Source organism: Centroberyx gerrardi, chromosome 2 (genome assembly GCF_048128805.1).
Source record: "Centroberyx gerrardi isolate f3 chromosome 2, fCenGer3.hap1.cur.20231027, whole genome shotgun sequence".
Classification (NCBI taxonomy): domain Eukaryota; kingdom Metazoa; phylum Chordata; class Actinopteri; order Beryciformes; family Berycidae; genus Centroberyx; species Centroberyx gerrardi.
Window position 1 is genome coordinate 19571737 of NC_135998.1, and position 27279 is coordinate 19599015.

Below are 27279 nucleotides of genomic sequence, written 5' to 3' on the forward strand. Positions count from 1 at the left end.
ATTATTTATAATATATATGTATATTATTTATATATTTATATTTATATATCATAGTGTGCCAATGTGAGTGAAATAACCGTGAAATTAAATTATATCCTTAAAGGCCCTTGGAGGACCCTACTTTTGGGACCACAAGGTTATACACAGTTTTCTTTTTTGCGGAAACTGTATCCTCAACTGGCTTCAATTTTGTAATCACATTATTTTCAGAAATTTTGTTTGGAGCTATGAAAACCATTGGGAGGCTTCATGGGACATCATGGTCTGCTCCCTGCTGGATCCAGAGATAACCCCTGATATACCAACAGTAGCACATAAGCACCTCAACATACTGACCCTCACTCACCGAGGTGAATAGGAGGATGGAGATATTGATCATTATTGGAGAGGGACGTATTGTCCCACCCCTGTCGTAATAGGCTAAATCATTCAGAGAGATCTCTGTGCCATGGATGTATTAAACGGGTCTGTGTGTCTGTGCTCTGGCTGTGTATCTATTGCTCTGGCGTCTACTTGTAGTCCTACGCATGACGTTTCTGCTGCGCATAAACCGCGCGGCTCGGCGTGTTTCCCCCTCATCTTCCAGCAGTCAACAGAGTAAATCTTAGCGGTAGACCAGTATCTGAGATACACTGTATAACGCTGGGTAAAAACAACAGTACTCCAGGTCGGAGAACAACAGCTTCTGTCGTTCAGGATGAGTGACGACCCGGACTCTCCTCCCGAGAGGGAAATGAAGGCAAGTTACCCACAAGTTGTGCTGACAAGTCGGCATGTGTAAGCTAACGTTAGCTAGCACTAGTTCGCTCTAGAATTGCTTGGTTAGCTTAGCGAGTTGGCTAGCCAGCTGGCTGGTGTTTAAGCTTACACTGTCTTTACTAGTAAAATACCACAAAGTGGTCACGGAGCCAGATCAATAACAGTTAGCTAACTACTTGGATCACATATCAGTAACGTTTTAACAAACTAATAGCTAAAGCTCTTTTGGCACCGTAACTTTATCTTTTGCTAGCTAACGCAAACTGTTATTGCTGTTATTAGCATGGTACTAACCAACATCAACGTGCAGCTTGAAAGTTTTATGCCAGTGAGTTACGTACGCTACATGTGTCAGTTAAATTAAAGTAATCAAATCAAATCCTGGTAATCGCATAAGTTAAGCGAATATGCAATTCCGGGTTTTAGACAAGCGAAATAACGTTAGCAAGCGTTAGCCAAGGCTTTAGCTGGCTACATTGTACGCGCATATTTTCTGTCTTCTGTCACGCATATTTATATGTTTTTTCTCGACTGTGGAAAGTCATAGAATGAAGTTAACGCTTGCAATTACTGAATTGGGACCGCATACGTTTGCCAGCCATCACCTGTCATCCGGAAACAACAAAGTATTAACGTTAGCTAAAATGCTGGTTTCTTTTTCTGTTTCAGGATTTTCAGTTTCGTCAGATGAAGAAAACTAGAGTTTTTGAGTCGCCTGAAGATTTACCAAAAGATAGATCCAATCTGCTCGCCGTCTCAAACAAATTTGGACTAACATTCGTCGGGCTGGACAGGACGCTAAAGGTTTACCTAACACAACACATCCTGGCTGCTGACGAAGTGGAAGGCAACTCCAACGAAATAGGTATGGACAAGCCCCTCTAAGACCATTCAGGGCTTTGAGTTTTTATTTCAGTTTTGCACTACCTTGTCATCCATTTCACTGTGACTGTCAATCAATATACTGTCAATCCCTTCCCATACATCTCTCCTGTTTACAACCCATCTTTCCTCTTTTTTTCCCCCAATCCTCCCCTTCTCTCCAGTTGAGGGGACAGCAGCGTTGGTGGAGGTACCGGTGGCGCTGCCTCTGCATAACTTGGCCCTCAGCTGCGATGAGCTTACTCTGTCAGTATGTGGCATGTCTGAGGAGGCCGGGCTGTCCCTGGCGTTCTATGACGTCCGCACCTTCATGAACAAGGTACTACTTCTGTCAGTTTCCTCAGTCTCTGTTCTTTCTCACGTATGCACCTTCTTTTTTGGATAATGCTCCACAACATGGAAGCCATTACAGTTGTCTAAATTATATTGCTGCTTGTGAAGCAGAGTTAAATTTGTTCAGTTAAAGTCACTACTTTGTTAGAAATCCTGATTCAAGAGTGCAGCTTTTGAATTAGCTGGGGAGAGACGCACAGGGATTAAGCTGTAGTCCTTGCTTTCACAAATGACACCTGTAACCATCAGTTAAAAAACAGTATGTTGATGATATTATTATACATTTTATTTGTATAGCACGTTTCAAAATAGTTACAAGTACTGTAGACAATAAAACAATATTATTATATATTATTGGATGTGCCTGGATGACTGAACTTGATCAGTACACATTTTCTACATTTTTCCCCCCCAAAATCATCCTGTGATTGACTGGTAGATTCAAAAACCCATATTGCCCATCCTAGAATTTAACAAAGGTGAAAATATTGCACACACTCATTGCTACTACCAGTAATTGAGTTCATAATACCTATTAGCAAAAATGGATTGGAAAAAAGTAAAATAAAGTTTATTTCAAGTATTTAATATGTGGGTATTTGGTAAGATATGGGCCATACTTCATCAATCTCATCAGTTTTTTTTTTTAAGTTTTGAAATGTATCCAATTCATAGTATTCTGTCCATCTTGCTAGGAAAATAACAGGTGATTGTAATAAATTAACAGGTGATTACAATCAAATGACAAACACAGCCAATGAGCTGTGTGTATTGTAAAGCGCCATATTGGTAGGAAATGCATGTGACATCATGAGAAAACTATGAATAGGGCTGCATGATAAGGGGAAGAAATTATATTGTGACTGTATAAGTTAACATTGATTGCTATTTGAAGTGTGAAATGATAAACATTTGAGTTAATCTAGTTTCCTTGTTACAATGATAAAGGCAGAGATTTGTTGTCTACTCAAAATGGATCACTAAAATGAACATACCAGTATCATAACTGAAACCATTTAGACTATTTTCAAAAATGTATATACTGTGACTGGCTGATGCTCTCAACAACTGTTGAAAAATACAGCTGTCACTGACATGACATCATGACATGACACGCTCGTTGTCTGTAAAGTCCTTTGAGACATACTTGTGATAAAGGGCAATATAAATAAATGAACTTGAACTTGACTTGAACATCACCTTCTATAGAGTACAACAGGTGGTGACATCACCTGGCACCAAAGATCAGCCAATAGACATTAGCCATTAGATGTCAGGCTTTACAGAATTGGATTTGGTTTATTTTCGACAGCAATACCTCTAGTAAATGCAATTGTATTAGCTATTACTACTTACAAAGCATTTCAAAACAAAGTTGGATGCTATTTTACAAGGCGCTGTCAGGTTGAATCACAGTTTGGGTTACATTTTTACTGGTTTGTTGGTATTTGGTCACTATGCATTCTTTATACAACTCTCTATGGTGGTGTTGGAGGTGTAGTCATTACAACTGCTCGTTATTTTTTGTGTAGTTCGAGTCTGCTCTCCTAAACCCAAACTACTGCCTAGTGACCAGAGTTTTTCCTGGCTCAAAAAGAGGCTTCAGAACGGCCGGTCTGGCTTTGTCATCGTGGCCAATTTAACACCCAAACCCCCTCTATTACAATTTTATGCTTTTTATAGACACCAACTTTTGGCATAGACTAACATAACACTGTCCTAGATGAGCCATTCTTTAGCTTTTAAAATCCAGTTTATTCATATTTCCAAAGAGGACGAGAACAGACACCTAAGTTTGTAAGTGTTAATTCACAACTTAATTTGTTCCCAACAGGGAAGTTTATAAGTGGCTGGGTGGCTTCTTTAATTCCATAAAAGATTAGTGCCATTGCAATTTCAAGTATAATTTATCTTATAACAGGATAAGCCCAATTTGTTAATGTTAATACATTTTTTTTTATTGAATCAGGTGTCATTATGCTATGTTAAATCAGACATGTACAACATTTTTTTTTTTCTCAAAATGTTTGTTTTTCTTTCCTTTTTTCTTTTGACTTAGTTGGGAAACAATGAAGGTATAATCAAAATTTCCAGCTGTCTAATTCAATTTTAAGTAAACAACAATCACAATTCTTCAGCTGTGTAATTAGGGCATACAATAAATGAACAAATCCCCCAGCTGTGTGACTAGAACATAAAAAAGAACAATATACTCAGGTGTTGAAAATCATATGAAAAATAAATAATAGTAATGGAATCATTTATTTTTAGGATAACTTGTGCTCGACGTGTGCAAGATCACAATCCAGCTAGGCTGGTGGTGAATTATTTTTGGGAACAATTCATCCTCATTAGTAACGGTGTTACTAATAACCTCCTCTTCCTCAGTGTCATTCATTTCTTTGAGTTGGCTTGCTTCTCTCTGCCTTTCTTACTATCCTGCTTTCCACTCTGAATGTTAGACACTGCCTCTCTGGTCTGTGATTGGTAACAGCTGGCAAGGAGGCCTATGATTGGCCAACAAGTCAACATCAGTTTGCACTATGCATACTGCACTGAGTGTGATTCTCCAACAAATGCAGGTAGATCAGTCTAGTAATAATAATTAAGGTAGTGCAAAATAATATATTTGGAAAAAAAAACAACAACCCTCAAATCACAATTTTAATTTTAATCGTGGAACCCTGGTAAGCAACTCTTTAAGGTCCTCATCATTTGCTAGATTTTGTCACTTGACCTCCTTTCTTTTTTTCCTGCCTCTCCAGATGAGACCCCAGAAGCTACCTTTTGCAGCTATGCACCCAGCAGTAGAACCAGGCACTTGTGTGCTGGACCTGAAGTGGAACCCTGTTCAGGCGTCCATATTGGCTGCCTGTCTGTCTGATGGCAGCATGATGGTTCTGGACGTTACTGACAGTGTCGCATTGCAGGCCGAGCTGCCTGCCTCCAGTGGCATCACATGCAGTGAGTGGGACACAGAGTAATCATTCTGTCTATGTATTGTCTCTTGGGATGGCTAAATAAAATGGTCCTTCTTTCTTTAGTACTGACAGTTTACTCACGTGCTGTTTAATGGTAAATACTCATGTTTTGTGTAGTACTAATAAAAAACGAATGGTAAGCATTTCAAGGAAATTAAGTTAGGACCACCTGTATCTCCATTTTGCACTATGTGACACAGATCTAGTAAATTTCTCTTGCTTCACACAGTTTGCTGGAGTCCCAAAGGAAAACAAGTGGCTGCTGGAAAAATGAATGCCACAGTCAGTCAATACACTCCGGTGAGTGGATGTAATTCACTATAAGAAAATAGAAAAAAAATAGAACACTCATTGATCCCTGCTATAACGAATACCCAATAACTGATAGAGTTTCTCCTCTGGTGAATAGACACTGCAAGAAAAGAAAGTGATCCCCTGCCCAAACTTCTACAGCTCTGACAACCCCGTCAAAGGTGAGGACGCCACTGCACTATGTATAAAATCACATTTTACCAATCGAGGCCTGTATGCAAGCTTTTTGTCCTCCTTTATTGGTGAGAGATGATGCACTCTAATGTCATCTGCCTTACACATTCTCACTCTCATTACTGCTCTCTACAACCCTCTCTTTCCCACGTTCTCTCACAGTTCTGGATGTGCTGTGGCTGAGAACCTATGTGTTTGCAGTGGCATACGCCGCTGCAGATGGGTCCCCCGAAACCCCTCCTGAGCTGGTGGTGATCTCCATTCCTGTGAGTTTACCCTGCAGCTAAGTTCCACTTAATTTAGTCTACACCGCTACTGCGATCCTTTAAAGCCTTGGGGCTATATAAACGCAATCAATCATTTTCACCCAACAGATACACCTAATCACTACACAAAGAAGAGTTGGCTACAGTGTAATCTAGTCTGTTCTTTTAACTTTTCTCTTTTTTCCTCGAAGTCTCATTAAAGACTTCTTTTTATTCACAGCTTTAAAAAAAAAAAAAAATGAAAATATGTGTTCCCAAAATGAGCACAAACAACAGGTTTTAAAAAGGCTTATCATACATTTGAAGTCATTGGAAGTTTCTGCATATATCAGTGAAGTTGAATCTTGACTGAATCCCAAATGGAGCTAAATAGACCCCCTTTCCCTAAGAGCAATAAATCTTTTTTTTTTTTTTTTCAAGTAAATTAATTGATAATGGGAAGGATCCATCTGTTTCCAATCTTGTATCATATAACATTTTGCTACTGTCAAAATAGGAGGCAATAATTTATGGTAAGAACTACTAACCACTACTAACGGTCATCGAATCAATCCTTTTAATACCGGGAAAAATGCAATTCAGCACAGTTCCATAGCTTGATAGCTTGGCATCTCAGTGTCATGTCCAACATTTTGACAAAGAGCCAATTTGATTGTGACAGAAAAAGGACGATAAGGTCGAGGCGAGGTATCTGAACTTCAACGACCTGGTGTACGGCACCTGCGCCGAGAGACAGCACCACTACTTCCTCAGCCACATAGAGGACTGGTAAGAACAATCGCAACACACAGACATGTGCAGACACCACCCACAAGCACACACACGCTGCATACACTCCTTCTGTTCACTGTGAAGAATTGAATGCGTTTCCTCCTTTTGCACCATTTTTTTGTTTATTTCACCCAGGGACGTCGTTTTTGCGGCATCAGCAGCTTCCATTGAAGTCAGCGTCATTGCCAAACAAGAGGAGAAGGTACCTAATGACATGAACTGCATCTTTAGCACCTTAGTGTTTACCATATAGTTTTAGCTTCACATCTACACATTATTAGGACAGTAGGCAGGAATTAATGTTTTCTGCCACTACGATGGATTTCCATTGTTTGGATTTTAGAGAGGCAGTAGACTATATGACATGAGTCTAGATTTGCATAAAAGGATGCGGGAGAGGTAGGTGGTATAGTATAGTGACATTCTTGTGTGTTTTGAGATGCTCAAAAACATAGAGGCAAGTGAAGATGCCTCTATCTCCTGACTGATGTACAAATTAATTCCCATTCTAAATACCAGGCCTATTCCTTTTAATTTGAAGATCATTTAGGTGTGTAGAGCACCTACCTGCCTACATTAATCTCCAGCAAACCTACTGACAGGCTACATGTCTAGCCCTTTACAAAATATATTCTGAAATATTTTCTTTGGGACAGTGAAGCCCGATTGTGGGCCTGTCAAAAGTTTTTATGCATTTATTTTATTTTTGTCTCCATTCCCCCCGTCTCGTACTGACTTGAATGGTTGGATTTTCTGCTGTGCATGATGGAAGGTTACTCGTATTAGTAAGATGGTTTGACAAAAATGAAGTCACAGAAAATGTGCAAATCACTGACATTGGAAAAGGACAATCATGGATAACTGCAACTGCAAGTAATACTGTGTTTTCTGGTGGCTGCCGGCCAGATAGCTGATTGCCGACTTCTCTCCGATCACCTAGCATTTTAACGGTAATTTTTGCTTTTAATGTAGGATATTTTCCTAAATCGGATCCCCGTATCGTTGTTAGGAGCATGTAGTTGCGCAACAGACAGACCTATCCTCACACTTTGTTTTAGTTCTTTACCACATAGACCGTAAAAAAAAAAAACTGACACAGTGACTGGGTGCGCAAGTGACGTCACTTCATTTGGTTTCAGCGGGGTGTGCGCAGCATGGCACTGAATCGCACACTTCTTGGTCGCCATTTTGCTTACCTCTACCCATAGAGTCAACACACTGTTGACCGCTAGCAGCTGTAACCATGGTAACAACTAGGGCGGAAAAGTGTTGACGTAGATGACAAAACATATTTTTAAAACTGCTTTAGCTGTACGGATGTCCCAAATATTAAGTGAGATAGGTTTTCACATCATTAGGAATACACTAATGGTTACAGGTTTTAAAACCTGAGAACTAGATTAAATTGCGAATTAAACTCTTAATTCAACAGATTGGATTACACTCAGCTTTGGTGTCTCTTAAGGAAGAGGCATGATTTTTATATGCTTATATGAGATTATTCATCTCACCCCTCCACCACTGCTGAGCACTGAATATCCGCAAATTTACTTTTCAGCAAATTCCTAAGGTCACTGGAGAGCTGATGGACTCATGTTGATTAAAGCTGGGGTAGGCAACTTTAGAGAAACGAGCAAGAACTTGAAAGTGTGCAACAAAAAAATCCACCCCCTCCAGCCCTCCTTCCATCCCTCCCATAACTCCTCCCTCCAATCAAGGCTCAGGCGTGCATGTACATGCTTGTCAACTGACAGGGGCAAACATAATAAAATCCAAATCTTAAGCAAAACACAGCTCTGCCCACTTATTCCAGTTGTTACTAAAACATTTGCCAGCAAAAATAATTTTTGTCACCATGGGTTAGTCATTGCAGTTACAAACACACATTGCTACAAACACACATTGAAGCTCAAGCAAGGTTCACTCTACACTGGAGAGAGAGCGCCGTCTCAGGCAAACTTGATAGATTTCAAACTTATGCAAAACACAGTTCTGCTAGCTCAGTCCAGTTGTTACTGAATTGTTCACTGGCAATTCTTTTTTTATTTGTCACACACAGATTAGCTAATGCAGTTGCAAAGCCATAGCTACCTAACGCCGGTTGACTGACTGACCTGAATGTGGCTCCTTCCTGATGAACAGTCTTGTGCAGTGGAGAAAATAACGGTCTTCCTTACACAACAAGTTTATTCCAGTCCCAATATTGAGTTTGGATTATGGTTGTTTCATCTGTGGATATATTAGTTTTCTCTCTGCAGCCTGCAGGGCGGTCAGGACAGGACTGAGCTATGTGCGCATGTGATTGGCAGGCTCTTTGCAGATAGCTGTTCTGATTGGTTGTAAGATTCAGGTGCCCTGAGATTTTGGAGTGTCTGATTACAGGGCCTGGGACAACCACAGAGACTGGATTTTTTTTCTCAGCATTTGATTTATTGATAGCTGTTGGGATGTAAAGAGAATTTCACCAAATGTTACCAAAATGGTTCTAAAAAAAATTGCCAACCCCAGCTTTAAGTTTAAGTAAGCGAATTAACCATTAGGAAGTTTGCTTTTGTTGCATCTCAAACAATATGACAGTTGTCCGCTATGAAAACAAATGTGAAACTTATGATTGTATGGAAGGCTCCACACTGCTTGTTAAGTGTCAACTTGATACTTTTAGTTGTCAGATGTGTAAAGTTTCCCAACATGCAGATATAAGGTGAAGATGAGTGCAAAGCCACTCTGGTGATGGTGAAAATTATTTCTTTTGTACCATGTCATAAGAAAGGTAAACGCTTCTCAACACCACAAGAACGTTACTATTACAATCAGTTCATTAATTTGATTTGTTGGGCTTAAAAACTGTACACAATAAGCCTTGTGTGAACTGTCCCTCTTCCCACATATGCAGCTAAGTTGCTGGTGAGTTTATTACTCCAATGTGAGTAGTGACAAATGTAGCTATTTTTTAAGGCCATGAACAATGTTAATGTTTTGACTCCCAAAGAATTTTGGCAACAAATCAGTATGGCTGATAGATGCATCTGAATTTTGCGCTTCTAGCTTGTTTAACCTGAAGGTGACACCCTGATGATCTCAGTACCTCCCATACACAGTGCAGCCCCCCCTCTCGATCAAAGATATTCGTATGCAAATTAGCAGATGTCATCTGGCAAACCTGCAGTGGAAAACATGTACAAAAGGATCTTCTTGTGAAACCCAAATGCTCAAAAAAAAAAACTAACTTGTAACTTGTCCCGACCAACAGTTGGACTCAGCATTTTATTTTGCTTTGATCCCTGTGTAGGGCTAACTTTAAATTGGGAGAACAACACTCAAAAGGTATGCAGACTATGATGACTGAATGATTTCTGTCCTGTTTAGAACAACTGGGAGCTTTGGATGCTGGAGGATGCCAGCAGGGCCGAGCTGCCGGTGTCCCAGACCAACGAAGACACCCTGCCCCTTGGCCTAGCCATAGACTACACCAGCCAGCAGGAGATCCACATCTGTAAGTTCATTCTGCATCCTATTGCATATGGTGGTCTGTACTTTTTGCACAACCGCATAGTGCGACTACACTGACCCTACAAAGGTTTATTCAAATCTCTAAATTTTAACATTAAAATGGCCTATATGAACAACCTCTTCCTGAAAGTCAACTGGCAAATTCACTCCCATATTTTTTATATATATATATTTTTTTAAGCATATTTAAACTCAAATGCCTTTAAACCTAATTTTGTTCTTTTAACCATATGTTTACAGTAGGCATGTGATTTCCTAATATCTTTTTACCTCCGCCAAGGTGGTTATGTTTTTACCCCATTCCGTCTGTTTGTTAGCAGGATATCTCAAAAAGTTATCAGTGGAATTGCACAAAACTTTGTGGAAAGATCGGTCTACTGAGTGCCATCTAGTTCGTTATTTTCAACCTGGGTCTTGTTTTCCCAGTTTTTGCCATCATGCTGATCGATTCTGATCAAAATTTAGTCAATTACCTCACTGTAGAGCCCTGTGTACCTGTCAGTTTGCAGGGAACATTGCTCTCCAATACAGTCCAACAAAGCAAAGGGGAAACTCGAAACAGTTACCTCGTTGGAACGGCCACTGTAGAGTACTGTAGATGGCCCAAAACTTTTTTTTTTATTCACATAGGCTACATGCAGAACCATAGCTACAGATGCACAACAGTGTGTGATATGTATACATTTACTATCATTCCTTGTCATTTTTAAAAGTTCTCCCAGCTCAGGGATAGACTTAACAGCAATGCTAGATGAAGACGTCCAATCACTGAGCTTTTTTTTAATGCCAAAAATAACGCCAAATATCCATTCATTCGGAAATCAATAATCATTTGCGTTTGGGAGCCTCTGTGTGGCGCTGTTCCGAAACGTGTGTCAACCTCTGTGTCTTTGCCTGGGAAACTCTTGACGCGATGCGCGTCCCACTGCTATCACACCGTGTCCTAAACGCCGGGTTCAGACCGCATGCGGAAGCGCCGGGAAGCGCAGCCAGTTTCCTTTCGGCGCCCATGTTAACCGATTTGATACGTCCATGGTTCAGACTGGCCGCGCCGTGGCGGGGAGCTAAACGGCCGGCTTGCGATCTGGAGCGGCAGTTTTGGCGTCTGGTCTATATTCTCTGCGTGCCGCGGCGCGCATTTCACAGGAAAACACCATAGAAAACATTATAGATGGTCATATCTCCATTATATCACCACAGAAGCACAAATATATTAAATGTTCAACTTACCAGGGTCTTCACTGTTGTTGTTGATGAATCCATCTGTACTAATGCAAGTTTTAAATGCAACACATTGTAGGATGATGGTCTCTCTGGTTTTGAATTATCACTTGCCTTTTGAAAATTGCATCTGTTAATGAATTACCACAAAAGTAAACAAGGATAAATGTTTAGGTTTGTTTATTTAAGAGAGAGAGAGAGAGAGAGAGAGAGATATCCCCTAGGCTTTCCTAATTATTGCCTGATCACAAGTCACGACTCTTGCTGAGAAAACAAACAAATGAACGTGACAGCTTTGATATGAGGGAGTTTGTGAAGAAAGGGAGAAATTAAGAAGATGGAAGACATAATGTTAATGTTTGCAAAGGTCATAATGCTAATGTTTTGCGAAGGTCATAGGTTACACAGCTTATTTTTATGCAATAAATGCAGCTTATTAAGTCATCCTCTCCTTGTGATCACTTTGGTTTAAGTCTTGAATATACCGAGCGAACAAAGATTTGAACGCAAATATAAATTGCAGACCGCCTGCTGCACCATCTGACCGAAGCCGACCGTGCCAATATGCCATCCCGCGCACCTCGTCTGTTTAGGGTTTTTTCCGTGCGTACCACCAGGCCTGAAAAGAATTCTAGGGGAAACACTGGAGCTGGTCCCATATCTGTCACTGTTTGGGTCCAAGTTATGTTTCAAGTTTAGATTATAGTGCTAACAATGTGTTTTAATCAATATTACCATAGCAATTAAAATTGCTATGGTAATATTGATTTATATTTGTGTCTGGCAGTGGTGGTAATTTCCTTGCTGTGGTGGCACACAGCTGCTAAATAAATACAGAGGAAACACTACATTTAAATTACAATGTCCATATCTTCAAGCCAATTCCCATTTGAATAACATTATAACCAAACACAATTTGGCATTCTCTAATCTGCATCAAAAGCATAGTTTAGTAGATTACTCATGGAGTGTTTGTTTCACGTTATTTTGCCAATTGGATATGTTTAGTTAAATGCCTTAAGCCTAGAGTGACATTTGACTTTTTTCACATTCATTTTAATATTAAATAAAATGGCAGAATTGCCTCTAGTGATGCAGCCTTAGCAGTCACTCTTGCGTTCGTCTCCGTTCTCTCCTCCTCAGAGAGGAAAGGCAGCTTAAGACGCAGGTCAAGAGCAGAAGCTGTGTAAAGAGTGTTTCTCCTGCACACTGGTGTACATCTTGCTGAGGTCCTCACTGATTGGTTGCTTTATCTCCCGGACCACTGATGACTCTCCCATGCTGTCCTTTGTGTCCTGAATGAGTAGAGCATGCAGTGGAGCAATCACACACACTGTGGGGGTGCTGTCCTCTGACATTAGAGTAGTGGCATCTTTCATCGGCTTCAGGGCCATAATAACATCCTGTGCCTTTGAGACGTCGCCTTTGATGAGTGTGCAGACAGAGGTCGGCCTCTCCTCTCCTCTCCTCACCTTGGGAGAGAGTAAGGTGGCGGGGATAGCAGGTTGTTGCTCCAGAAATCTGTCCATCTCATAAGCACTCCTCCACCTGCAGCTGATGTCTGTTTTCAGCTTGTGGCACGGCAGACCTGGGGCCTATACTACGAAGCAAGTTCAACAAAGTCAGGGTATGTTTGAGTTAGCCGGCTTCACTAAACCTAACATTGGCGATCCTGGATAACCGGTCTCACGTAGCTGGTTATCAACTGGCTCTGTCAACCCAGGATTTACCTATCCAGCTATGAGCGCGTTCACATGAAAGAGGTGGGGTTTGTAACAAATAGCCAATCACATGCAACATGGACAGATCCAGATCAGACAATTCGGATAAGATAAGATGAAACTACTGATCCCCGTGGGGAAATTAGATAGTTGTGCAGCAAAAGTAATATGATTCAGTGGGGAAAAGGACATAGAATATAAGCGCAAAACTATAAAAATAAGTAATAGCCTAAAAATAGGCGAAAATAATAAAATAGGCTAATCAAACAATAAAAGCTATAAACAATAGACCTAATTATAGGATGATATAAGCCCTAATATTTCCTGCTGACATTTTCAATTTGGGTATCGGAAAGAAATGGATAGCTACTAACATTGGGTTCTTCTCTCAAGAAGAACAAATTCTTATAATGAATAACTGTCAGCATTACAAAACATAACCGCGAAAAGTAAAAGTTGTTTCTGCTTCCAAGGCTAGAGAGGATTACTGGAGGAATTGCCCCGTCATTAGGACACAGTGGGCATATTTTTCATTGATAAAATAGTTTGTGGACACATTGAGGCTGTAAAAAGATTTTCTATTCATAAAGTCGGCCTCATGTTCTTCGGGGCTGCGGTAATGGAATATGAATAGCCGACATTGAACCAAACACTGTTGGAAATCCAATTAAATAAAGTCAGCGCAATTAATATATGCAACATATCTTTAATCCACTAATAATATGGTCAATTAAGTAGCCTACCTGCTATATCTCTGATATAATAAGTTATCATGGAAGACAACGTGATTCTACTGGTCTGTAAACACGTCGCCCTGCGAACAGCACTTCTTACTGTCTGTTAATTCAAAAATAACAGTTTTCAGTTTTTTATTGGGATTTTCATTTGTATATTTGTCCATATCGGGATCCTGTAGGAATGGTGACTCCCTGTTTCCAGAGAGCTGATTGGTCAGAAGGTGGGCCTTTCATATGTTTTGATCCGTGGGTTGTGCTTCTCCTCAAGGTTGTGCTTTGTGATGGTGCTGCGGTGGAAAAACATTATATTGTGCCTAACCCTCCACAGTAGCCTTGACACCATAGGCAACTTGAGCACTCGATTCAGTGTGTGGGCATAACATCTCATATGTAGGAATTTACCCGGCTGACCATGTTGGTGATGTCAGTCACAAAGACCAAATCTTTGGTCGTGAGCTGCCAATCTTCTGAACAGGGGTGGGAAAATATCCTACTCAGAAGTATTGTTAGGGTTAGGGTTGAAATTTTACTTCAGTAATAAAATTACTGGTGTAATTTTAAAATATGTGCAGATTAAAAGTTGAGTAGTTACTTTTTACAAAAGAGAACAATGATAGATTTAATCTTTTCCATGCAATTCTAAAAGGCTGAGGCTACAGATAAAACTAGATTATTGGCTCCACATTTGGCAAATTGATGAATGACCACTTTCTGATGCACGTTTTTTCCCTTCAATTTAAAAAAAGCCAAAAAGTGTACGCTCGCTTTTAAAGCAGAGGGTCCCTCTCCCTCTTCACTTGTTCAAATATACTGACCAAATCTTATGTAGTTTAACTCGATTTGTATTTGAATGTCAACAGTATACACGTTTTCACTTTGGTTTCCGCCCTAACGTTTCACCATCCACTTGGTTTAATACTGTAAGCCCATGATATGGCCTATACAAAGGTTTTTGCAAAAACAGAGCTTTCTCCGCTCTGAGATAAAAGGTTATGAAGTTGCCGTTTGAGCTGCTAGAATTTGGGTCATAATTTAGGTTCCTTTTCGCTACTTATAGTTGTAGTTCAGTTACCATGAATACATAAATACAGCTATAGCATGTGTAATGTTGCTGCTCTGCTTACATTTTTTTCTTGTAAGGACAGCCATTGAAAAAATGCTTGAGAAAATGTTGTCTCGGATGCATAGCAAGCGTTTGTCTTCCCACCACTGTTCAATGTCTTTTTCGGTGGAACATATTCTATTGCTTTCTCCGTATTCCAAAAAGTATTTGTGTTTGAGGTGATAGAAAAAGATTCCTCTTCGTCATTTGTGGCACCTTTGGGTGCCGTTTAGTTTCATATAGTTCTAAACAAACAATAGCATGAGTTATCTGAGACAGCCGTTCACACGATTCGCTGACATGCACCACATGCACCCTCACCTGTCAAAGCTCATAGTCACATGCCTACCTACACTTATTCTCTGACACTTTCTGAATTATTTTGTAGGTCTTTACCAATAATGACTGTAGCTTCAACTTTTTTCTAGATGGCAATATAACAAGGCCATGTGGATTTTTCTAATACTCATGTAAAACTCCTGCTCCTAATACACATTCCCATAATATGTAAATGCTAGATTACCCTTGCATAGAAATCGCTCAATTACAACTGTTTTACTATTTCTAAAACCTAACAAAAACCTCATAATTCCACATTTGTCTGCTCAGATACTGGCAAACGTTTATAATATAATTGTGGTAATTTAGGGACACTTTAAGATCTTGTCAGCTAAGAGCCAGTGCTGTTTTGGTGTATTGTGTGAACTTTTATTTTGTAATGCACCTACTGTGTTGAGTACTGCAGTCTGTTTTCTTTGTTAAAGCTTCAATACATTTTATGCCCAACACTCCCCTAATGATCAGATGAAGCTGAAATCCATCAGGTTACTTTGTGCACACAGCATCCACTGCAGTGCTCTGTTGGAGCATGCGTAAAGAATAGTGATAAGCTACCGTCTCGGTACACTGTTTTATCTAAAGCGGCCCAGTCTGCCAGACATTCACGTAGAGCTGCTGTTGCTGTCTAGTCACATCTCTCCTCACTCACTCAAAGAACTCCCTCCCTAGCAAGTAAAACCTGCAATTTGAGCAACATTTTGACATGATTGTAGTCTGATCAAAACCTCTATCTGAAGTGAGACATTAGATATAGAAAGCGAAGAGAGTGCAACGAGAGAGAGTTATTCGCAAAAACCCACACTCATTAAAATGGCTCAGACAAGCTAGAGGACCACAACAAACAACACAGCCCAGACAATCATGTTGCTGAATGCTGATGAGTTTTACCTTGTGCCTCTCCCCTCTGTTCACTCTCGCCCCCTCTCTATCTCTCTCTTTGCTTCTTACTGTCTCTTAAACTTTATTTTTCATAACTGTGCAGCATTAGCTGCTGTTTGTTTGTTTGTTTGTTTGTTTTTGTTTTTTCTCCTCTGGGTAACACTTTACTTTACTATACAACTTTACAATTAACCTGTGTATGCAGCACATGGAATGCATTTAAATTGCCATTATGTTTCCAACCCATTGTCATCACACACTTATTTAAAACCTAAAATAAATTCAGAACTTTTAGACACCAAACATGATAGTGCTATGGTAGCATGCAACATGATTACATCAGCATAAAGAGACATGCTGCAGAAGTAGCAAAAAATTACATTCATCACAATCTTATTAAATTCTCCAAATTTGGGTCAGTTATTTGATGTTTTCAGTACAGACCCTCTTTTGTTCTGTCTTCAGTGTGGTCACTAGTGTGCACCCATGAGCAGTGTTGGGGGTCGTTACTGGAAAATTATAAATTACACATTATTTGTTACTTTATTAGTTACTTACTACCATACCAAAAAGTACTGAATTACTTATTTGTCCCTGAGAAAAATAATTAGTTACATTACTTTTGCGTTACACTCTAAAACCATTGTGCTAGGCTTACTTGCATTTAGTGTATATACTGTGTGTGTGTGTGTGTGTGTGTGTGTGTGTGTATATATATATATATATATATATATATATATATATATATATATATATATATATATATATATATATATATATATATATATTTTGTCTCTTGCATATCTGTAGCACTTGGAACTGCAGAGAATATTGACACTCAAGTCAGCTGTCGGTTAAAACGGAAAGCTCCCGTTGTTAGCCTCTTGCTGCTAACAATGACTCCAAACGGGGTATGACTAGTAGGAGACACAGCAGGCCTGCTACTAGTATGTTTGTGTGTCCATGCACACTTGTATGTGTATTGCCTGTATGCCATTGAGTGTTCCTTCCCTTGTGTCCATGGATGTATGTGTATGTAGGGTAAATTTGCTTGTGGGCCCACAGTGTGGCCTCTAGGTCTCTGGGATGTATGTTTTTTGCTCTCTGTCATGTAGATATTATCTTCATGTGCATGTCTTTTGTCTGACCCCACCTCTCCATAACTGTATGACCTCTCTCTACCCGCCCACAGCTGATGAGAAGACATTGCCTCCAGCTCCCGCCTTGCTGCTGCTGTCCACAGACGGAGTACTCTGCCCGTTTGCCCTGCTCAACCTCAACCCTGGGGCCAAGCAATTGGTTTCTGCCCCCACCACGCTAGCCCTGGATGGAGAGAGACTGCCCATGGCAGGTCGGGAAATTTGGACATTTTGGTATCATGAATATGTCGTTAAGAGGGCTGCACAATTATTCATGCATAGTCATATATCAAGATTTTATGGTTCAGCGGTAGTGTTGTGTTTGTTATATTTTCAATTCCCCTGAAAGTCCCAGTGTGGTATATCAGGCGCTTCCGTCATGCACGACCTTTGAATGTGAAACGTGCACCCATGTTACCAAAACGAAAGTTAAGCTGGAGAAGCAGGCAGCTCCAGTGGGAAAGACGGAGAGAAATCTTACATAAACCATTTTGGAAAAACTTAGTGATGAGCAAAGAGGAAAAGAATGGATCAGCCCATCATTAGTGAGTTTTTGTCCATAATCTGCTTTAGTCTGTGTAAATTTCGGCACACACCGAATGTTCGAATATTCATTTAGACCATGCACTGAATAGATGACCATGAGAAAATGGACTTGTGTACTCCAGTTGGTCCTAGAGTTGGCAATTTATGCCTGTTGAATTTGCTTGCCCAGATGTAATGACAGAAATGTTGCTTTCTGTTCACAGGTTCTTTGGCTCCCCCAGCTCCCAAACCGGCTGCCTCCCTCCCATCTGCCCCAGTAGCTTTCCCAGCCCTCTGTCCTACTTCAGCTACTACTTCTACCCCTCTTCCCACTTCTGCCTCCTCTGCTGCTGCCCCATTCACCATTGCTACTACAGCCCTTGCGTCCTCATCATCGTCATCATCAGGCTTCTCCTTCTCCCTCCCATCTTCTTCCTCCACCTCTGCCCCTTCAGCTTTCTCCCTGGGGGGATCCACAGCTTTCGGTTCAGGCTCCTCCTCGGGCTTCTCCTTTGCCTCTAAGCCTCCCTCTGACACTCCATCAGCACCTTCAGCGTTTTCTTTCAGTGCCCCCCTCAAACCTCCAGCAGAGGCAACCCAAGTCCCAGCTCCAGCTCCAACACCCCAGTCCCTTGCCACTGCCTCCCCCATTGCTGTGTTGAGGGGCACTCCAGAGTGTGCCACACCTGCTGTGAAGCTGAACCTCAATGACAGGTGAGTGATTATTCACATATTAGGCTCATCTCTGACTGAGGCACTGAGTGTTGTTTAAATTCCACATATGGGACTAATATTGTTTTTGTTGTGCGTGCCTGTGTTTTTCTGGGCGTCTGTCCACCTTCAAAATGGAGCCATGGCAGTCAATAGACTGCAACATCTCATGGGTCTGCACATGCTGTAGCCCTTGTAAATCATACATGAAATTGGGTATGCAGGTTGAAAATAGAGGTCCTGATGTGTTTATCAAGTGTTATGATGGTCCAAATTTGATGCAATTCAATTGACCACATTAAGAGACCATTTTATTCTTTTTTTGGCTTTGTGGCCCCACCGGTTTTTCAAAATGACCTTGCGAAAATGGATCCTTACCCACTCTCAAGGTGGTTTGTAATTTTCATAATGATTAAATTGACTGTCATACTGTTAGGACAATTTTTCTGATAGGAGTGGATGTTCTGATAGGATCATGCCATTTCTCAAGATGATTAGTTAATTGTGAGTGTTCTCAGTACATTTGTTTATTTGAGAAAAGTGTCATACAGATGTAGTTGTTGCAACTGTATTTCAGATTGGATGCAATTATATTCCATCCCTATAGGGGTTGGCAATACATTCAGGATCACTTTAATTAGCCAGAACAAAATGTAGACAAATTTGTCATAGTGGCTCTGGTGCAGAGACATATTAGCAGCTAAAATGGTAACACAAGGCATGCTGACACTCACTAACGGTAGATTGCACATATCACACTGCAGATATACATTAAGGATAAAAGCACTATGTACATTCATGGCATAAAAGGCATAAAATACACTAAAATGAACACTTTTAGCACATGGACAATTCCTGAAGCTAATTTAGTATAGTCTACAAAGATTTGTGCTCACATGAGTAATGCAAAATTGTGCAAACAACACTTGGGTAATAATAAATATTAGATGATACACCGTGTTGGGGATTACAGTTGGCTATGTAGGAGGAGGTGAGGATGTGTCTGCAAATTGTGTGAGAACATGAAAGTTGAGTCTTGAACAGGACAACTCCTTTGACAATCACATCAAGGCGATATCCAAAAGCAGATTATTTCCATCTCAGAAATATCTCTAGCATTAGACACCTCATTTGCTGACCTAGAAATACTGATTCGTGCTTTTGATTCTTCCAGAATCGACTTTTGCGCCACACTACTCTCAGGCTCTCCCAGTGCCACACTTAGACAGATACAATTTTTAAAAACTCGGCAGCCCAAGGACTCAAGCAAACCAGAAAACGTGAACACATTACTCTGGTCTTAGTCAGTCTTTTCTGGTGCCCTGTAAAACATGTATTAATTTCTTTTTTTTTTCCATTATCTATAAAGATTTATTTAAAGCGTTTGCTATGTTAACTCTTTTTCTAAAGAATGTGAAAGCACCAGGTTGAATGTCAGAATAGGGTGAATGTTTTCAAAAAAATTATAACAGTCTGCCTTCTTCTGTACAGATACATTTCAAGCTCCTTCAGATGAAAAAACTGCCCTGAGAAGCAACTATTGCGACCTGGAAACACAATTTTAAACCTGGGCCTACATCTATTTCACTGGTCTAATTTTCACACTGCATGATTAGTGAAATTTTTAAATTGCATACCATAAACTTGTAGATAAAAGTGGATATTTATTGAATACCAACACTACAACACTAGTTATTTTGTGCAAACTGAGTGACATAATTCAAAAATATTAATACTGATTTAGTGCTTTCTTATCCTGTATAAACATTTATTTTTTTTTTTGTTTCTTGGAAATGGAAGCTATCTTTCTAAACAAAGAGACTACTTTAGTAGGGTCCTGTTTCATATTTCAGAGTTTAATTTCACAATGCATTTCATTTTATACCTGTAATTTTTAGATTGGATTACATAGTTTCGGTGAGGTCAGAAATGCAAGTATGTTGTATTTTGGAAGGCCATCTAGACCTAGAGATTTTCCTTTTGCATCAATTCTAATGCCCTCTTTAATTCATCCAGCTCTATCAGGGCATCTAGTTGAGTGGCCTCTTCAGTCGATTTAGATTTGATAAAAATTACTTGCATTCATGAATTTTGTCGGTTGTACATGATACTTCCATTTTATTTAAGTGTGTGAAGAGCTTGAATGTTGAGTTAATATAATTAGAATTTAATACCACGGTACCATAGCTGGCCTTGATAAGTGAAGAGAGATGTTGACAATTTCAATAGTTTTTGAGCAAGAGCCCTGCTGGGTCTATCAGCATGCTCATGCTTGTGGCGAATTTTCAATAAGAGGCATTCTGCCTTTGTTCTTGCAATATTCTGATATTCATGTTTTAAATGATGCATTGTTGCTCTACTTTTGGTTGGGTTTGAAATCTGTAACTTTAATGGCATTCTCTAATTTGAGCATTTTTTCATTTTGCTTTTTCTGAAGATGAGAGGAAATTATTATACAGCTTCCCCTGATACTGCATTTCATAGCCTCCCATAGTATTTGGGGCATTCACATTAGAATGCATATTCTCCTCCAAAAAACCTGCAATATGTGTCCTGAGAAAGTTGTTGATAACAGAGTTCTGCAGCAGAGAACCATTAAAGCACCAACGCTTAAAAGGTTTTTCTTTAGAAGATTTATCTATGATCAGACAGGAGACTGGGCATTATGTTTGTAGACTGAACATTTTAAAGGATGTCGGAGGGCACAAATATGTTGTCTATTCTGGAGTGTGTCTTATGTCTTGGAGAAAAATAAGTATATTCCTTAGCATTTAACATATTCATTCTCCATACATGTATTACATACTGTACATTACATACAATAGGGGCATATGGATGCACAACATAACTGGATGTCATTGGTTATAAGCACAACAAAACAACAGCGTCCTTTATCCATTTCAGATGTATCACCTTTTGCCTTGTTGGCCATGATCAGTCCGCCCTTTGACTTATTTTGTGCACAGGAATAGGACACAATGTCATAAAATGGATGTTTTATTCTACAGACATTGGCAACCTTTCAATGAGTTTCCTGTCCAAAGGCAATTGAGACTTTCTTTCTCATAAGATAATCTATCAGTTTTTCACATTTCATTGGTGAGTTAAATCCTCAGACATTAATTGTCATCACAATGAAGTTATAGGACATTTTTATATTAACAAAATGCTAATCTTGCGTGTCAAATAGGTTAAATACTGATTAATATGATTATTTATGTGTTTCATCAATGCCACACTTAACACGGATACTAGACAAAATACAAACATATATTCACACAGCATAAAGGCCTGCGAGCCCAGGGGAGGAATGACAAGCCCCATGGTAGCCAACAACAAGCAATATTCTTCTCCTATCATTGCTTACATTTGATACATCTAGTATCTATCTAGTGTATATATAGTATGCCTTCAGTGCCCCCCCTTTATATGAGCCAAAGTATAGATGAAACATTCAGCTGCAGGATCATATAGCTAACATGTAGTTCAAATAATAATAGTAATATTAAAAAAACTTGGAATTCCCCTGACACCTTGTCCCTCTGTGTTCCCAGCTGCTAGTCCTGATGCTTTGGTTTATTTCTGGGGAAACACCTAAACTTATGTATTTAGAGAACTTGATCTAATGTAATGTAATTTTCCATTGGCAACACTCTCCATGAAATGAATAAATGCGCTTTGTCAAACAGCAGGTATCACATATAGCATATAGTATGCCTTCAGGCAGAGGCGTGCATACAGTTGAACATTAGATTATAGGCGTACATGCAGTTGAACATTAGATTATAAACAAGCTATAGACCTAAGTGACTGATATAACAGATCACGGGCTGAGAAACATTTCGGGATGTTTGGTGAAGGTTTTTTCTCTGTCTGCTGACTCTTTAGGTTCTCAGCACTGGAGACCCCAGCACCACCCACCCAGTCTTTCTCCTTCAACTCCTCTGTGCCTAAAGCAGTCGTCCCTGATTCCAGCAGTTTGGCCGCCGCTCTGCCCTCAGCCGCCAAGCCACCTCCCATGCTAGGTAACAAAGTCATACCTCAAGTGCCTTGACCATCATACCTTGCATAAATATTCGTAGTTTCATTTTTAACCCTGTAATGCTCATTGAAATTTAAAGTTTACACGGTCTGGTTTGTGATTCTGTTGGTTTTGGTTGTGTCTCAGCCCCAGTGCGGCCAGTCCAAACCAACACACCACCCACAGTGGTCCAGAAACCCACTCCAGCTGCCCAGTGCCGTGCTCCCACTCCACAGGTACTGTCTGTTCTGTCTGAGAAAGGTTTCTTGCACACACATCGACTCAACATCTTTTGTGGTGTCTTTGATATTTTGGTCAAAAGACATGTCACAAGACAACTCACTGTGACACACTTCACACACACACAGTCCCCACAGGTACACTAAATTGCTCATCACAGCTGTGAGGGTAAGAGATGGAATGGATCAAGAAACATAATTATAGAAGAGTCCTTATAGGCTTTGGTGGGCTTGAGGGGGCCATACATCTGGACATAGGATAAAGGCTATATACAAAACATATAAACATAAATCAAAGGATGCCATTTTCAAGCAAATTGTCAGTGAGCGAGTGAGTGAGCAAGACTACTCAAACGGAATGTAGGACTATTTGAGACTTTCAAGATGTTAATCATACGTTTTTTTTAAATTTGATATACTTAAAGAATATTTACCTTAATATATCATTCTCAAATTAATTTCGATAGCCAGTTCAGTACCCTACTTTTCACTATTAGATTTGAGGCTTCACCACAGATTTGGTTTGGGGTTTAGTTGCTCTTTAATAAGGAATACCACCTTGTGGTGGTGCTGGACATGAGGCCTGAAATTCTGTATTACTTCCTGTCACAGGATGGGATTTAGCTGTATTCTCATCATTGGAGGCAGATTAGGGGTTTGAGGCCCATGAAGGGTCTCACAGTGGTGGGTGTGTGTGTGTGTGTGTGTGTGTTATTCCTCTGCTTTGTTTCATCACCTACCGTTTTTGCACAATGTTGGCTTGACTGCAAAATATTGTCTTGGGGATAATAATACAGTTTAATGAATATACATGGTATTTTAGATAATAGAAATTAATATGTCAACTTTTTTTCCCATGTAATGCAGGTTGTGGTATTTACAGTTTTGCTTTAATGTGTCTCTCATCACAACCCTTTACAGGCAGCTCTTAGTGTGAAGGCCCTGGAGAGGCAGCTACAGCAGAAGAGAGACTCTGACCCCATCATGGCTGGTATACTGGAGGAGGTGAGAGATAACACTCTGCGAAAACTGCCTCTATCACATTAGTTGTTGCGAACTGATCTGTGTTCATGATCATATTCATATGTTCATAGGGAATTTTAAGCGTGTGATTTCAGGGCTTGGAATAGTTTTGTTAAGTTTTGGAGAAGATATTTGTCTCATGAATATATGTAATATGGAATTAATAAAAAATTTTATTTGCACTCATCATGTACTTATGCGCCTAAAATACTCGGGGAAAGTTTTCTGCCACTATGGTGGATTTCCATCGTTTGGATTCCAGAAATGCAGTAGACTGAGATTGGTGTAGAACTGCAAAAAAGGAGGCAGATTGTCTCCTTAAAATAAAGTTGTATCTGTATCTTTCTGACTATAGAAATGATGTTACTGACTCGTATCTAGCCGGCTAACTTTTTTAACAGTAGTTGATTCAATGATTCACCTGCCCATCGCTTTATGTGTAAATTTAGGCTTAAAATCTCAGCTGTATCCATTGAAACGCTGCTGCCACAGACCAGAAAGAGATTTTGTGATGTCACACACAGCTTGGTGTTGTCAAAATAAAATAACAAACTGGATGGAAAGAAATGAATCTAAAGGGTGATAAAAAATATATTGAAATCAGGTCTCTGCTGGTTTTCATAGGGTGTGAGTTGTGATTTCCTTGGATGGTTTTGTCTCACATAACAATTTTTATAATAATAATTCATGGAGTAAGGGTTACGATTGATAGTGAGATAGATAGGTATTCATTTTTAATACTAACAGAGAATTGACTTTTCATTTTCATAATGGTTGACACACTGAGCACATACAGCCATTAGTGAGAATTCCAGCATTTGATATGGGTTACATATGGGTAATTGTAACAACATTACATAACATAAATGTATTGACATTGAGTGCAGGGTATAATTAATACACATTAATAAATTAGGGAAAGAAAATTAGGGTTTTGCTTAAGAGGCAGGCGAATCACCCAAAACAGAAAAAAGGCAATGCAGTTACAATCATCTCACATGTTGTGAAAAACAAAACAAAATCATAGATGATAGATGATTACTTTCAAGAAGAGAAGTGTCCCAGACTCTGTGATCTGCTGCAAAACAGTGATGTTACTGCAGAGGTCAGAGGAGGATGAGCCAGGCACAGGAGATGAGGGGCCAGACACTAAAGGTAGAGGAAGAAGATAGAATTATAGTAGAGTTAGCCAGATGAGGATTAGCAAGATAATGTATGAGAAATAGAGCCCTGGTGACTCATTATTTGGACACATAGAATGGTATTGATTGGTGCATAGGGGGTGCCATAATAAACCCTCTCAAACTTGGTACAGGTTTGTATCTGGACATGATGAACATTTTTGCCTCTGGGACGCATAATATCAATCATACATTTTCGGCCCGTGTTTTGTATTTTTTCAAAAACAATCTAATTCTCATGACCCGAAGGTCAGGGTGACAGTTTACCTGACGAAGATCCCACTCTGTATCGAAACGTTGTCAATTTAACTAAATAAAATTATTGGGAGCATTCAATGAGCCACAAGCCATTTCTCTACAAATTAGATGCCTGTGGTGCGCAGTTTGGCTGAGCACCAGAGAAATGGGATGTGCGTAAGGACTATTAGAAACTTAATTGTAGTGATAATCACATTGAGAGCAAAGTATTGGCGTTCATATATATGTAGAAAATGGTATGAAAGTAATTTGATTTGTAAGAAATCTATCTTTCTAAGTAAATTTATAAATCTCTATTTTTTTAATGTACTGTCTCTTATTCCTGTATTCCAAGTGTTGCCAATTTTGATCAAGGCAGTTTGGTTCAAGGTCACAACAAAGTTGTGGAAATGTCATGCAGAACCAGTGGTGAAATGAGTCTGGACACTTTTTTTTTTTTTTTTTTTTGTCAAATAACTTCACAAATTATCTGACTAGGCATGCCCTTGACTTGTTGTTGCCAGACTGCACACTTCCAGAAGGAGCTGGATGACCTCAAGGCACGAAGTGTTAAGGCCGACTTCAAGGTCGGCACCAATGATGAGATGAAGGAGCTGAGGAAAGAGTCGGACGACCTCCATGTTTTCACCCTGGAGATCAAGGAGACCACTGAGGTAACACTGTGGTTGAAAAAAGAGAAAAAATGTCTTTATAGAGATATTGTCCATGTGATACCATATTGCCATAGTGCAAGACTTTGATAGTCTAATGCTTGTACTTAGACTAGTTCCTATTAGCAAATTGAATATGTCTGAGTTTATTCCAAAAATGTATTGTCATACATATCCATGTGTTTTGTTTATTTCCTTTCTTAGTTATGATCTTCTTGTTAAGACTAGCTTACAAATTGGTATTTTGTTATCGGCCTCTCCAAACCTTTTATGTCTTTGTGATCCTCAGTCTCTCCATGGGGACATTGGCACACTGAAGACCACCTTACTGGAGGGCTTTGCTGGGGCAGAGGAAGCCAAGGCCCAGAGTGAGCTCAGCAAAGACAGAGGTTACCTGCAGCTGCTGTACAAGAAACCTCTGGACCCTCGTAGTGAAGAACAGCTCAAGGTTAAACAAAAAGGGAAAACATAGTATTAGGACAGATGACCAGAGCTGCAAACTAAATTTGCTGTTTTTGATCCAAAATAGGTCATTCTTGTGATTCGCACATATCCGATCGTTGACTCTCCTGCCACTATTTTCCGTCTTCTTTTGACGCTGTTATCTTGGTATCAATTGATTTTAGACTTGTTATTGTCTTCCATTCAAAGCTGATCAAAGTTGTAAGCATTTGTGGTGTATAGTGAGCAGTGCTACACTACGAAATATGCAGGTGATGTGCCTAAACGCAAAATGAAGTCTATTTTTGCAACCCTTTGGGCTAGAAATGAAATTTAAAAAGTTTTGTAGCCATGGTGATGTGATGCATTACGAGAAATGCAGCTCACTTAGACTTGTTGCAAAGTTAGCATGAAAGAAAAGTGCACTGTAGCCTGTGTGAAGTGCAGGCAAATGCTCCCTATTCCTAGCCTGGTTCCAGACTCCTGAATCGCGTCCCGCCCACTTTTCAGATTTTGCCGAGCGATTCAGAAAGTCTGACATTGCTCTCGCTTGTTCTCGCTCAGAGAAACAATCGAGCCAATCAGCGCTTTTGCGGGCAGGACTAAAGTTTGAACCGTTCATGCAACGTTTTTCATTGGCATTTTGGCAGAATAGAGTTGTTGAAATCACTGCCTTATCCAACATCATCATCAAAATTGACTGACATTCTTGGTAAAGTTGGTAAATACGCTGGCTAACCATGGATGTAGTGGCTAAGTGGCCGCCCAGCATCAGTGTCAACTAAAAAAAGTCAGAGCAGCCGGATACGTCAGTCACTAGTGATTGGTTAGGGGAAAGTCAACCCCCACCCACCCCACACACACACACAGAGAAAACGGCTGAATAACGGAGTGGTAACGAAATTGCCTTCAGTCTGACTATCAGGCTACCCTAGTCCCAAACTCGGTCCCCTTTTTTTGCAGGAGCTATTGTTCCTCAGGTTATGCTCCCCAATGAGCCTATTTTTACCACCTCCTGTTGTGTCCCAATTCTCACCGTTTGACTCCTCATAGGAAGTTTAATTGCTGATAAAACAGCTTTTGCATCATTTGTAGTGAAGCTTG

The 27279-nt window shown here is 39.9% G+C and overlaps 1 protein-coding gene across 3 annotated transcripts in view; it reads left to right on the top strand.

The window, feature by feature from the left end:
* The first annotated feature begins 619 nt into the window (after nt 1–619).
* nup214 (nucleoporin 214) overlaps nt 620–27279 on the top strand; it is an 87485-nt gene continuing 60825 nt past the window's right edge. For all 3 annotated transcript variants that reach the window (XM_071896744.2, XM_071896747.2, XM_071896745.2), the window contains exons 1-17: nt 620–739; nt 1429–1624; nt 1806–1960; nt 4740–4938; nt 5185–5255; nt 5365–5428; nt 5604–5707; nt 6369–6475; nt 6614–6680; nt 9845–9971; nt 17180–17338; nt 17876–18365; nt 22251–22387; nt 22531–22619; nt 23544–23627; nt 25588–25737; nt 26024–26182. In XM_071896744.2, coding sequence (XP_071752845.1) covers nt 698–739; nt 1429–1624; nt 1806–1960; nt 4740–4938; nt 5185–5255; nt 5365–5428; nt 5604–5707; nt 6369–6475; nt 6614–6680; nt 9845–9971; nt 17180–17338; nt 17876–18365; nt 22251–22387; nt 22531–22619; nt 23544–23627; nt 25588–25737; nt 26024–26182 — 2400 coding nt within the window. In that variant the 5' untranslated portion in view covers nt 620–697. The remainder of the gene's footprint in view (nt 740–1428; nt 1625–1805; nt 1961–4739; nt 4939–5184; nt 5256–5364; nt 5429–5603; nt 5708–6368; nt 6476–6613; nt 6681–9844; nt 9972–17179; nt 17339–17875; nt 18366–22250; nt 22388–22530; nt 22620–23543; nt 23628–25587; nt 25738–26023; nt 26183–27279) is intronic.